Raw genomic sequence first — 13456 nt, 5'->3', positions numbered from 1 at the left:
TTTTATTTCTTGGACTTGTAAAAGATTGAACAAAATATTTTCTTAATCTCAACTAAATATCTTTGAAGTACAGTTTTATACTTGAATAAAAACAAAATTCTTGCATTGTTCTAAAAGTCTTATATATATATATATATATATATATATATATATATATATATATATATCTACTAATAATAACAATCATGATTAATTCCAAAGGTTGTGAATCTCACTTATCTTAAAAGTTGGGTCTTTTCTAATTGTTGTCAAAAAGTTATGTTTTTTCTAAAAATTGAATGTTGAAAGGTTGTGTATTTTTTAAAAGTTGTCTAAATAGTTGTGTCTTTTCTTAAAGTTGTCAAAAAGGTTGTATATTTTCTAAAAATTGAATGTTGAAAGATTATATCTTTTCTAAAAATTGTCTAATAGTTATGTCTTTTCATCCTATAAATATTTTATAAACATCTTCATTAATGTGAAAGGTTATGTCTTTCCAATAATAAAAATGTTATTAATCCTCAAAATTTCTCAAATTTTGGAATGATATATCTTCCTACAATTATTTGAATTTTCACATGCAATAATTATAAAAGGTTGTGAAATAATAATAAAAATCCTAACAATTTTATCTTTTCACTATAAAAAGTTGTGAAAAATGTCACCAAGATTGCATCATTCTCGGAATTCAATTTGGGCATAAAATTGAAGAATCCAGTCGTCAGGAATTAAGAGATATTCTCGGAATTCAGAACCTTGGAGGAATGGGATCTTATTTGGGATTGCCGGAAAGTTTTGGAGGATCTAAGGTACAAGTGTTTGGTTTCGTACAAGATAGATTAAACAACAGAGTTAATGGATGGACTTTTAGATTCTTTACTAAAGGAGGAAAAGATGTCATTATTAAATCGGTAGTTACGGCTTTACCAAACCATGTGATGTATGTTTATCGATTGCCAAAAGCTACAGTGAAGAAGCTAACGAGTGCAGTAGCTCGGTTTTGGTGGAGTCCAGGAGGAAGTACAAAAGACATGCATTGGAAATCATGGGATAAATTATGTGTTCCTAAAGATAATGGCGGATTAGGGTTTAAAGATCTTACAGACTTTAATACGGCGATGCTTGGCAAGTAATTGTGGCGGCTGATCGAGAAGCCGAATACTCTTTTTTCTCTAGTTTTCAAAGGACGGTACTACAGGAATGCTTCACCCCTGGAACCGATCCGATCATACTCCTCATCATATGGCTGGAGGAGTATTACCTCTGCTACATCTCTGGTTTGTAAAGGACTAATTAAAAGGGTGGGAACATGGTCATCTATTTCTGTATGGAATGACCCTTGGATCCCATCCACTCGCCCGAGACCAGCAAACAAAAACCTTCATCACAGTTACCCGGATCTCACAGTGGATTCTCTCATTAATTCGGAATGCCGAACATGGAATTTATCGGTAATTAGGACTTTGGTGGACCCTGAGGATGTCAAAATTATTGAAAGTATTCCTTTAAGTAGGAATCAGATGGAAGATAGGAATGGATGGCATTTCACTAACAACGGAAAATATACTGTACAATCTGGGTATCAAGTGGAACGAGTCTATCCAGAAAAGGAAAAACCACCAGAATTTTATGGACCAACAGTGGATATAGTTAAAGCCTACTGTTGGAAAGTAAGATGTCCTCCAAAGATAGAACATTTCTTATGGCAGTTACTTTCAGGTTGTATAGCGGTCATGAAAAATTTAAAAGCAAGAGGAATACAAGGAGACACATGTTTTGTACGGTGTGGGGACAATGAGGAATCAATTAACCATGTGTTCTTTGAATGTCATCCAGCACGACAAGTTTGGGCTTATGGCAACGGCCGGCTCTGGGTGTATGGAACAAAGTTTTGGTTATGAATAAGATACGCAAAAAGTCCCTTTGTTCTTCTTTTTCCCTGTTTCTTCAGATCAGATAACAAAAAAAAACACAGTAACCATTTGAAAACTCATTTTTAATGAAATTGCAAGAAAATCTGTTAGATAATGCTTAGTTTACATATTTTAAAAGTATAATAATAGAAAAGATGAATCTTTTTATTAATACTTTCTGTTTTTTTTTTAATTTTCGATAAGTTTAAAAAAGTTGTTACAATAATTAAAGTTGCCAAGCCAAAATTCAATCTCTGGCATATGTAGAAAAATATGAATCAATATAATTATTTGGTTAACCTATATTTGGTCAAAAATACATATAAAATAAAATGAGGAGGGAAGAAAAGAAAGCAAAAAAAAAAAAGAAGAAGATGAGAGATTGCATGTGGAGACTCAATGCATGTGTGATCAACCAACCCCGGTTGATTAAAAGTAAGCAATTTAATATTATATAAATATACATAATACTTTCGCCAATTTGTTGTTATAAAAATTTGATAATTTTTTTTTGTTTTGGTTATAAATTATATTTTCTTAAATAAAAAGGGTCTGCTATTATATATAGAAATAATAAAAATATTTCAAAATATATATATATATAACAAAAACTTAAAAATGTTTAAGATGTACCTTTTCTTTATAAAATAAGATAGATTTAAAAAAGCTTTCAAATGATGCATGTATCTATATTATGTGTCTTTTCGATATGCAATTATTGAAAAAAATATGAAAATATGTGTAGATGTGCATTTTATCGTGAGAATGTGTCTTTGTATCCAAAATATATGTTTTCGATGTTAAATGTACTATCTAAAAATTATTATTTCAAATATGAAAGTAATGGCTATTCATATAGATTTTCGAGAGAATATAATAGTACATTTCTAAAAGTAATTCATTGTAATTTTTAATTCTTTTATAATTTCATATATTTATAAACTATTACAATATTTTGGTGATGAACTATTTTATCTTTGATAAATCATTGCATCTGTTGTATTTATATATTTTGGTGATGAACTATAGTAAATTTTAGTGTCAACAATTATAACTCTTAGTTAATCATTGTAATGCTTGTTTGTTAACCATTGTAATTTTTAACTCTCTGCATAAGAGGTTATGAGAATTGGAAATCATAATTAAAAAAACTAAAATTATATATATATATATATATATATATATATATATATATTTCTCAATATCATCTCTAAAATGCATTAGTTTTAAGAATGGTGTCTTTTTAGTTAGTTTAAAAAATAGTAGTTAAAATATTCCAAAATTGTCTTTCTAAAAACTAAGGAATTGTGTCTTTTCATTAGGTTATGTTATTTCATCCTAAAAGTTGCATTAATAAGTTGTCAAATTATATGTGCTTTTCAAGCATCATCTCTAAAATTTATTAGTTCTAAGAGTTGTGTTTTTTAATTAACTTTAAAAAGTAGTTAAAATATCCTTAAAACTCATTCTAAAAATTAAAGAGCTGTGTCTTTTCATTACGCAACAAGGTGACTTTTGTAATAATGTGTCTATTCAAATATATTGTAAGTTTACTATTTAAGATAATAACTATATCTAATTTAAAAATTATGACTATTCGTATAGTTCTTTGAAAATATATAAATAGGTCATGTACATATTTTTTATTGTAAATCTTTCAAAAATTTATTAAAATATTGAATAGAAAAAGTTGTATGCAGGTACCTAACTGCAAATTCTTAGAATATTTTCAAATGAAATATTGTAACCGTTGGATGTTAAGAAGGGTCATTCGGATTTGGATAGCAAAATATAATATAAAAATGAAATAATGAAATTCTTAGTTTTAATTTTCTTATATTAGAAAAAAATTCTTCGATTAGTCGTTATAAGCTACCTTTTTTAATTTAGTAAAACAATTAGATTGGAATGTGCTTACTATTAATTAGTGTTAGTTTTTTCGAGATTCCTAAATCATTTAGATAAACAGATAATAAGACATATATCTTATATAGTATTAACATATTTGTAATTTTAATACAGTCAACCTATAAACAAAATATAGTTTTTAATATTTCTCCAAAAGCAATTATATAATTTGGAATTTGTTTTAAAAAAATGAATTCCCGTGCGGTATCGCACGGGTTCCTTACCTAGTATAGTTTAAAAGAGATTGAAGATTTTCCTTTTTTCAGAAAATCTAGGTAGTACCCTGTTGCACAATTCTTGTTGATTTACATTATATTTCTAGCAGAATGAAGGATCTTATTCTAGTTGGAGGATTTGGAACTCGATTGAGACAGCTTACGTTCAGCATGCCAAAACCCCTTGTTGATTTTGGTAACAAGCCCATGATTTTGCATCAGGTAGGTGGTGGTAGCTTCTTGATGTAGCGTACATCCTTATTCTTCTATCATTTGATTTCTATTTTGTTTTAGATAAACATTAGTTTTTCCTTATTTGATTAGGATTAAGACTTAAGGATAGAAGATTAGATTCTAATTCCTAAGGACTTAGGACTTTTCATATTATTATATATAGTGATCTCTTGATTTGTAAGAGACACAACTTGATTAATATTTTATAAAACTTAGAGCTTTGTTTTACAAACATCTCTTATCCTTGCAATCGGCTAGAACATAGGTGTTCTCAACGATCACACGAAGACTTTGATCTTAGGCATTCGCAGACTAAATAGGATCATCGTGTTATCGGTTACTAAACGGTACTTCCGCTCCGTTAATTGGTATCAGAGACTTGGAACTTCGACTTTGTTCGATTGTTTCGATCTTGTGATGGCTCCTCGAGCAGGCAAAGAACCAGCTAACGACTGGACACACTTACAACAATTCTTGGAAGATTTTCAAGAAAACTTTCATGATGAAATCCGCAGAACCTTGGCTGAATCAAGTCAGGCAGGAGTTCAAGCCGGAGTTCAGGCTGCACTAGCAGCTAACGTAGCAAACGCGCCACCTCCTCAACGACAGCGACGCAACAACAACCCTATCTTTGAGGAACAGGAAGATGACGACATAGAGAATCCTTTTGGAGATCAGCAGCGTCATCACCACCATCAGAGGCAACGACAGAACGACGACGATCCTTGTTGGACTTCGGGTATTAAGATTGAAATCCCTGAGTTTAAAGGAGGATCACAACCGGAAGAGCTACTCGATTGGTTTGTAACCGTCGATGAATTCCTCGAGTTCAAAGACGTACCAGAACAGAAGAGAGTTCCGCTCATCACAACGCGTTTTCGTGGACATGCCGCCTCATGGTGGAACCAACTTAAACTCTCGCGTACACGACGAGGGAAAGATAAAATCACATCGTGGGACAAGTTAAAGAAACATATGCGCAAGACATTCATTCCGTACAATTTTGAGCGTCTTCTTTTTCAGAAATTCCACAATATACGGCAAGGTTCACGCTCCGTGGAAGATTATGCTAACGAGTTCTACCAGATGTTGACAAGAGTCGACATTCAAGATTCTGAAGATCAGTTGGTAGCTCGCTTTATTGCAGGCCTACGACCACAACTACAGAATATGCTTCATCAGTTTGATCCGTGTTCTGTCTCTGAAGCACGCCAACGAGCATTACTTGTCGAGCAGCAAACTCGTGCCAGCACCAACCAATGGACAGGCAACACACGCCCTCGTAACACAACAACATCTGATGACACCAAATCTGCGACGACTCAAACAGCAACAACGACTTCGGGTTCCAAAACCACTACACACGCTGACGAGCAAGCAGACGCACGGCCTTCTCGCCCTAATGCTCTAAGGTGTTTTACGTGTGGGGAAAGGGGTCATATTCAAACAGCCTGCCCAAATCGTGGCCGCAGAGGGTTACTGGCTACAGATAAAGAACTTGACGGCGATCCTATTTATGATGAAGAAGACGACCAGTTCAATGATGTGGAGGAGGACCAAGTCACCGGAGATACGGAAACTTTCCTCATGATACGAAGAAATTGCTTTGCTCCAAAAACAAGTGAAGCGTGGCAAAGAACGTCATTATTCAGCTCTACTTGCACAATCAAAGGAAAAGTATGTCGGTTCGTGATTGATTCGGGATGATACATTCATTCTCATGAATCATACTTTTTTTTAAATGATTATTAAACAGATTGAAGCAGTAAAAGCTGCTGGTGTTACTGAAGTTGTATTAGCTATCAACCACCAACAACCAGAGGTAACTACTACCTTCATTATTTATTTACCCTTTGCGTAGTGATGATTCTCATTTTCTTTGTTATTTATTTTAAGGTCATGTTGAATTTTGTGAAAGAATATGAGAAGAAGCTTGATATGAAGATCACCTTTTCTCAAGAAACCGAACCCCTCGGGACAGCAGGGCCTCTCGCTTTGGCTCGGGACAAGCTCATCGACGAATCAGGCAAACCCTTTTTCGTGCTCAACAGCGATGTCATCTGCGAATATCCACTCCTCGAGATGATCCAATTCCACAAGAACCACGGCGCTGAAGCTTCCATCATGGTGACCAAAGTAGATGATCCTTCAAAGTACGGTGTGGTGGTTATGGAGGAAGCTTCCGAAGCGAGAGTCGAAAGGTTCGTCCAGAAACCAAAACATTTTGTCGGGGACAAGATCAACGCTGGGATATACCTCTTGAACCCGTCTGTGCTCGACAGGATCGAGCTCAGACGGACGCCGATAGAGAAAGAGATATTCCCCAAGATCGCTTCGGAGAAGAAGCTTTACGCCATGGTGCTACCAGGTTTCTGGATGGACATTGGTCAGCCGAAAGATTATTTGACAGGGCAGAGAATGTACCTCAACTATCTGAGAAAGAATGCGCCTGGGGAGCTTTTAGTGTCGTCGGGAGATGACGTGATCGGGAATGTTATGGCGGATGAGACCGCTGTTATAGGAGAACGATGCTTGATAGGACCTGACGTGGTGATTGGTGCAGGATGCGTGATTGAACCTGGTGTGAGATTGTTTGGTTGCACTGTGATGAGAGGTGTGAGGATCAAGGAGCATGCTTGTGTGTCTGATAGTATCGTGGGGTGGGACTCGACCGTTGGAAGTTGAGCTCGTGTTGCTGACGTGACGGTTCTCGGCAAAGATGTTCAGGTCGGGGATGCAGAGGTTATACAAATGTCTGCGAAACCAGAGATCATACAGAAAGTGTGATTCACTTTTTATTTTCTTAGCTCTTGTAGTATGATTTTATTTTAGGTTGATCAACTTTCTCATTCGGTTAACATTCTTTTGAATGCATTCCCTTGGTCGAACATCGAATGACAAAAATGAATTTGAGTGCAACTTATTTGTTATTATCCACTCTCTTCTCTATATCCAATTGAGTATGAGTAACAAGTATTGTGAAATTCAATGCTTAGTCTCCCCTCATGGCCTCACAGGTCTTTTTTTTTTTCTCTTACACATATTTTTCTTTCTTTCAATATTTTTGTTAATCCGAATCATTTTATAGAATTCTATAAAACTGACAAAAAAATACAAAAATTCTTCCTAACAATATAACGATTGGGCGATGAAAGAATAATAAATCAACATTCTGTTTTGGTATAAAATCTGTCATACTTGAATCCGAATTTGGTAAGTTGCCAAACTACAAAAAAGCTACAACGCATGTATGTTTTCAAAATGGAATAGTTAGATATCATTATCTCAAATTAAAAAAAAATACAAGCCCTTTTTCAAAAAAAAAAAATTAAAAAAATACTATTGTCTAAAGGTTTTTTACTATTGTCTAAAGGTTTTTTTACTATTGTCTAAAGGTTTTTTTATTTTAAAAATACATGTGAAAAATAAGAGAATAATTTAATTTGCAACCTTTTGTTTTTATTGTACAGCAAATCGTTATTATTTTGTGTGTAAATATTTTAAAATATTCAATGTAAAAAGCAATAAAAAATATTAAGTAGGGTTAACTTAATTGATTTTATTAATAACTAACGAACGCAAAAAGAATTAGAGAGATGGGACGGCAGTAAGTAAAGAGGGGTGGGTGGACCCGACCCGGGCGGCACGGAGAGACAGTTTCTCAATTTTCGTCTCAAAAATCCTTTCTTTTATAAATCTCTCTTTGTCTGAAACGACTTCGTCTCCTTCTTCCACCCATTCTTCTCTTTCTTCTTCCTCTTCATCTCCGCCTGCAACTTCTTCATATACCCTCTTACTTCTTCTTCTTCGGTATTCATTACACTCCCTATTAATTACTCTCGTGTAATGATCTTTGATTGTCTACTTCTTGCACCGTTTTGATGCTGAGAAAAAATAAAAAAAACTCAATTTTATATTTAAAGTGATGATTTTTCGTATGAGCCGTCCTTCCTTTGTGGATGTTTTGATTTAAAGGTTTTAAATTTTCAGTCAATTTGGAATATTAGGTCAACGACAATGGATGAATGTTCTTACTGACATTTGTGCTACTCCCAATCATTTTATAGAAGTCATCATTGTACAACCGGCAAAAATACAAAAAAAATCCTTATCATATAACTTTTTTTCTTTTTTTTTCTCATCTGAATTTTATTATAGGTCAATGTCCAAAAAAGACAAAGCCCAAACAGAAGTATATTAACCACAGAAACTCCATACAAAGGCCCAAGCCAAAGAAGAGCCCAAACCAAAAAACCAAACAGAAGACAAAACACGTGTTTGAACCTCAGCCATCAAGTAAACACGCGTCGTCATGCTCCATCCCTATCACCGCTTCGGGAATCAACACCGGAGAAACATCCGATGATTCACCGGAACCACCGTAACCCACCGGAGTCAACTCGAAAACACGAGTCTCCACTGGTTTTTTCGACTTCAAGCTTCATCACCGAAACAAACACCATGCAAATTCACCATCAGAACCACCGGGAATTCAACCATAACCACCGAAAGAGCCACCTCCAACGACTGTATTGAAAGGTATAGGCTTCATCGGCTACAACACATACCTTGAGCTTTGGAGAGCATCAATCGATAAGAATCGAGATCTCATCCAAACTCATACTCTCTGTTTCGAATCAACCATCCTTCACTCAAGATCAAATCTCCAATCGAACTTCGACTGTCTGTCCGGCGAGGAGATCAATCGATGAAGGGATAGACAAAACGCCAATCTTGCGGAGATCCATCAAACCGCCAAGAAGTACGCCGAAGCTGGATGATTCCGTCTTGAAGATCACGAACCACCAGGGTCAAAACCAGCTACACCTCGTCAAGGAGACAACGATGTACCAGAGACGATGTTACAAGCCAAGAAGAGGAAGAAAAGGGAACCACCACGACTCTCTTTTTTTTTCTCTCACAAGACCGTAAGAGAGAAGGGAGAGAGTCTACCATTCCCTCAAATCCTTATCATATAACAAGTTGGCCGATGAAAGAATAATTAAAATTCTATTTTTGATATAAAATCTGTCGTACTTGAATCCTAATTTGGTAAGTTGCCAAAAGACAAAAGCTACAACGTATGTGTGTTTTCAAAATGGAAAAGTTAGATATCATAATCTCAAATTAAATAAATAATTTCTAAGGTTTTTTTAATAAAAATAAGTACGTGTAAATAATGTAAAGCAATAAAAAATATTAAGTAGGGTTAACTTAATTGATTTTATTAATAACTAACGAACGCAAAAAGAATTAGAGAGATGGGACGGCAGTAAGTAAAGAGGGGTGGGTGGACCCGACCCGGGCGGCACGGAGAGACAGTTTCTCAATTTTCGTCTCAAAAATCCTTTCTTTTATAAATCTCTCTTTGTCTGAAACGACTTCGTCTCCTTCTTCCACCCATTCTTCTCTTTCTTCTTCCTCTTCATCTCCGCCTGCAACTTCTTCATATACCCTCTTACTTCTTCTTCTTCTTCGGTATTCATTACACTCCCTATTAATTACTCTTGTCTAATGATCTTTGATTGTCTACTTCTTGCACCGTTTTGATGCTGCGAAAAAATAAAAAAAAACTCATTTTATATTTAAAGTGATGATTTTTCGTATGAGCCGTCCTTCCTTTACAGATGTTTCGATTTAAAGGTTTTAAATTTTCAGTCAATTTGGAATATTAGGTCAACGACAATGGATGAATGTTCTTACTGTATTACCGGCTTTTAAAACCAAACCATGATACCAATGATTCTGACAGAAATTCTGGAACCAAACATCACATGTTTGGTTCTTTTATATATTCAGTTTTTTTTTTTAATGATAACTGTCTCTTTATTTATTTTTTATTTGCGTAAAAGCAGGTTTTGCACTTTGTGATTCATGAGTTAAGTCACAGAGGGAGGGAGACAAAAGCATGTTCGACTGTGTCAAAAAATCAGTAAAATCACAAGTTATCAGTGGCCAACGCGAGAAGTTCGTAAGGTAACTTAGTTTTAATTGTTCAGACAAAGACTTTAGCATGTTTCAGACATCTTGTGTTGTCCTTTTATTTTTTTTGGTTTTGAAAGTTGAAGTCTGAGTTTGAAAAAAAAAAAAGAAAGTTAAAGTCTTTCTTTAGTTTCTTTTGTTCTTCACAGGTTGGATAGTATGGATTCTAGATACTCGCAGGGCGCTGAAGCAGGTCTCAACAAATGCACACTCAATCTCCAAGGACCATCACGTGCTAATGGTGCTGGCCAAGGCAACAACAACAATGCATCATCTGGTTCCTTTAAGAAAGGTTTTAGAAGAGGCTCCAAAGGGCTCTGGTCTCTAGGAAGATCGATCGGTCTCGGCGTTTCGCGAGCTGTGTTTCCAGAAGATCTCAAAGTATCTGAAAGGAAGATATTTGATCCGCAGGACAAGTTTCTTTTGCTATGCAACAAGCTCTTTGTCACTTCTTGCATCCTCGCTGTGTCAGTGGATCCTCTCTTCTTGTATCTTCCGTTTATTAATGATAGCGGCAAGTGTATCGGCATTGACCGGAGATTGGCTACCATTGCAACAACGCTGAGGACTTTCATCGATGTGTTTTATCTTTTCCGGATGGCTCTGCAGTTTAGGACAGCTTTTGTGGCTCCTTCTTCTAGGGTTTTTGGGAGAGGCGAGCTTGTGATTGATCCTGCACAGATAGCTAAGCGGTATCTGCAGCAGTACTTCATCGTTGACTTTCTTTCTGTGCTTCCACTTCCACAGGTAATAGCAGAAAACACTTTTGTTGATTCATTGCTTCAAAAAATCGCTAGGCGGTAACTAGGTGCTTTATAGTCTATTATATTGATTAGGCGGGCGTCTATACTGATTTTTTTAACACAATGTGTTATACAAAAATTGTTATGCCGACTTAAAGCTATTTTTTAGAACACTGCTTCATATTGAACTAAAATGATGACTAGTTAATGTCATTTTTGTTGTTGTTGTTGTTTCAGATTGTAGTTTGGAGATTTCTCTACACATCTACAGGTGGGAGTGTGTTGGAAACAAAGCAAGCGTTACGTTCCATCATTTTAGTTCAGTATATTCCGCGGTTTATTCGGATATATCCCTTAAGCAAAGAGCTCAAGAGAACAGCTGGGGTGTTTGCTGAGACAGCTTGGGCTGGTGCAGCTTATTACTTGCTACTCTACATGCTTGCTAGTCATGTCAGTTACTTACTACTTTTTGCACTCTCTTCCTTTTATATCTTTTAAAAACAATATGTTCATATAACTCTTTACCTTTTCAGATTGTTGGGGCGTTATGGTACTTACTGGCTTTAGAACGAGTCAACGGTTGCTGGAAGAAGGCTTGTCTTGTTGATGGCCAGAACTGTACCAGAAACTTCCTGTTTTGCGGTAATGAAAACATGGATGGTTACGCTGCTTGGAACACTATCAAAGAGTCTGTTCTTCAGAAAAGTTGTCCTGTCAATGTGACTGATGGTGACAATCCTCCTTTTGATTTTGGAATCTACTTAAGAGCCTTGTCTTCTGGCATTGTCTCGTCTGAGAGCTTTGTAGCTAAATACTTCTTCTGTTTGTGGTGGGGACTTCAGAATCTCAGGTACATCTGTATTTATAACGTCATAACCACATGTCTTGAACATTGACTAACCTCGTTTGATGTCTAAATGCAGCACACTTGGTCAAGGGCTTGAGACGAGTACATACCCTGGAGAGATCATATTCTCCATAGCACTAGCTGTTGCTGGGCTTCTACTCTTTGCTCTTCTCATTGGGAACATGCAGACTTATCTCCAGTCACTCACAATCCGCCTTGAGGAGATGAGAGTGAAGAGACGTGACTCAGAGCAGTGGATGCATCACCGGATGCTTCCACCAGACCTGAGAGAACGGGTCAGACGTTATGATCAGTACAAGTGGTTGGAGACGAAAGGAGTCGATGAAGAGAATCTGGTTCAGAACCTCCCAAAGGATCTGAGAAGAGACATCAAACGCCATCTCTGTCTTGCTTTGGTCCGAAGGGTAAGTGAGTTAGAATCTTATTTTAATAAGTCTTTACGTAACCAAACCATCTTGTTACAGGTTCCATTGTTTGAGAATATGGAAGAGAGGCTGCTTGATGCAATATGCGAGAGGTTGAAGCCGTGTCTATACACGGAGAAATCTTACCTGGTCCGTGAAGGTGACCCTGTCAACGAGATGCTCTTCATTATCCGTGGCCGGCTCGAGAGTGTGACGACAGACGGTGGGAGAAGTGGTTTCTTCAACCGTAGTTTGCTCAAAGAAGGAGACTTCTGTGGAGAAGAGCTTTTGACGTGGGCGCTTGATCCCAAGTCCGGCTCCAACCTACCTTCCTCCACAAGAACCGCAAAGGCTCTAACAGAAGTGGAAGCCTTCGCTTTGATAGCTGATGAGCTCAAGTTCGTTGCTAGCCAGTTCAGGAGACTGCACAGCAGGCAAGTTCAGCATACTTTCAGATTCTACTCGCAGCAATGGAGGACTTGGGCTGCTATTTTTATACAAGCCGCGTGGAGACGGTACGTGAAGAAGAAGAAACTTGAGCAGCTTAAGAAGGAAGAGGAGGAAGAAGGAGAAGGGCATGTTGCTAGCATTAGAGCTACGTTCTTGGCTTCTAAGTTTGCAGCGAATGCGCTTCGTAAAGTTCACCAGAACCGTATTGCAGCAAAGTCTACTAAAGAGCTTGTGATTTTTCAGAAGCCTTCTGAACCTGATTTCTCTGCTGATGATCCTTAAAAACAAAGATGCTGACTATATTTTACATAACTACATATATATATACATCTCTCTATGAATCCTTTTGACTCAGATTGAAGTTTATTTATTTATACTTTTCGTTTGATTTGTATTCCAACATTACGATAAGAAAAATGTGGTAGTATAAATGATCATCTTTGTTTGTTGAAGACAGAGATGTGAAGGAAATGGCAGGTTCATAGCAAACTCAGATTTGCCTTTCAGAAAGTTTTTACTTCACGTTGCAATATACGTTATGTTTGGGAGTTGAAGACATCAAGGACATGAACACTCTTTTTGAAAGTGAGCATAGAGCATATGCATGAACAAATCTCCATAAGCTTCATTTTGAGGACACGGTCCACAATCTCAAACAGAATCTCTTTGTTATACTCGAGATGATGACCTTGGATACAGGGAAGTGGTCTCCTATTGAGAACATCTCGACTTGGCATACCTCGGAAGAAGCAAGAACCAT

General features: G+C 36.5%; 2 protein-coding genes across 9 annotated transcripts in view; both read left to right on the top strand.

Moving 5' to 3' along the window:
- LOC103861975 (putative cyclic nucleotide-gated ion channel 9) overlaps positions 1 to 13148 on the top strand; it is a 64602-nt gene extending 51454 nt beyond the window's left edge. The window contains exons 1-7 of one of the 8 annotated variants that reach the window (XM_033288567.1): positions 7823 to 8059; positions 10105 to 10225; positions 10362 to 10978; positions 11212 to 11424; positions 11508 to 11824; positions 11898 to 12246; positions 12307 to 13148. In XM_033288567.1, the coding sequence (XP_033144458.1) occupies positions 10391 to 10978; positions 11212 to 11424; positions 11508 to 11824; positions 11898 to 12246; positions 12307 to 12978 (2139 nt within the window). In that variant the 5' untranslated portion in view covers positions 7823 to 8059; positions 10105 to 10225; positions 10362 to 10390 and the 3' untranslated portion in view covers positions 12979 to 13148. The other 7 variants (XM_033288572.1, XM_033288569.1, XM_009139687.3 and 4 more) reach the window with 7 other exon arrangements.
- Positions 152 to 7583, top strand: LOC103861979 (probable mannose-1-phosphate guanylyltransferase 3). Its single transcript, XM_018657552.2, has 3 exons — positions 152 to 4237; positions 6006 to 6071; positions 6146 to 7583. Exons 1-3 carry the CDS (start codon positions 4127 to 4129, stop codon positions 6932 to 6934), a joined length of 966 nt encoding a protein of 321 aa, XP_018513068.1. The 5' UTR covers positions 152 to 4126; the 3' UTR covers positions 6935 to 7583.
- Positions 13149 to 13456: the final 308 nt, after the last annotated feature.

This window comes from Brassica rapa, chromosome A03, assembly GCF_000309985.2.
Source record: "Brassica rapa cultivar Chiifu-401-42 chromosome A03, CAAS_Brap_v3.01, whole genome shotgun sequence".
NCBI classification, from domain to species: Eukaryota; Viridiplantae; Streptophyta; class Magnoliopsida; order Brassicales; family Brassicaceae; genus Brassica; species Brassica rapa.
The sequence above is the reverse complement of the archived record's forward strand: the minus strand, read 5'-3'. Positions and strand labels throughout refer to the sequence as shown.

Bases quoted from the DNA above. Each gene is read 5' to 3' on its own strand.
- LOC103861979 (XM_018657552.2), top strand. From the start codon at position 4,127: ATGAAGGATCTTATTCTAGTTGGAGGATTTGGAACTCGATTGAGACAG. The intron at 4,238-6,005 runs GTAGGTGGTGGT...ATTATTAAACAG, and splicing joins AGCCCATGATTTTGCATCAG to ATTGAAGCAGTAAAAGCTGC. The intron at 6,072-6,145 runs GTAACTACTACC...ATTTATTTTAAG, and splicing joins TCAACCACCAACAACCAGAG to GTCATGTTGAATTTTGTGAA.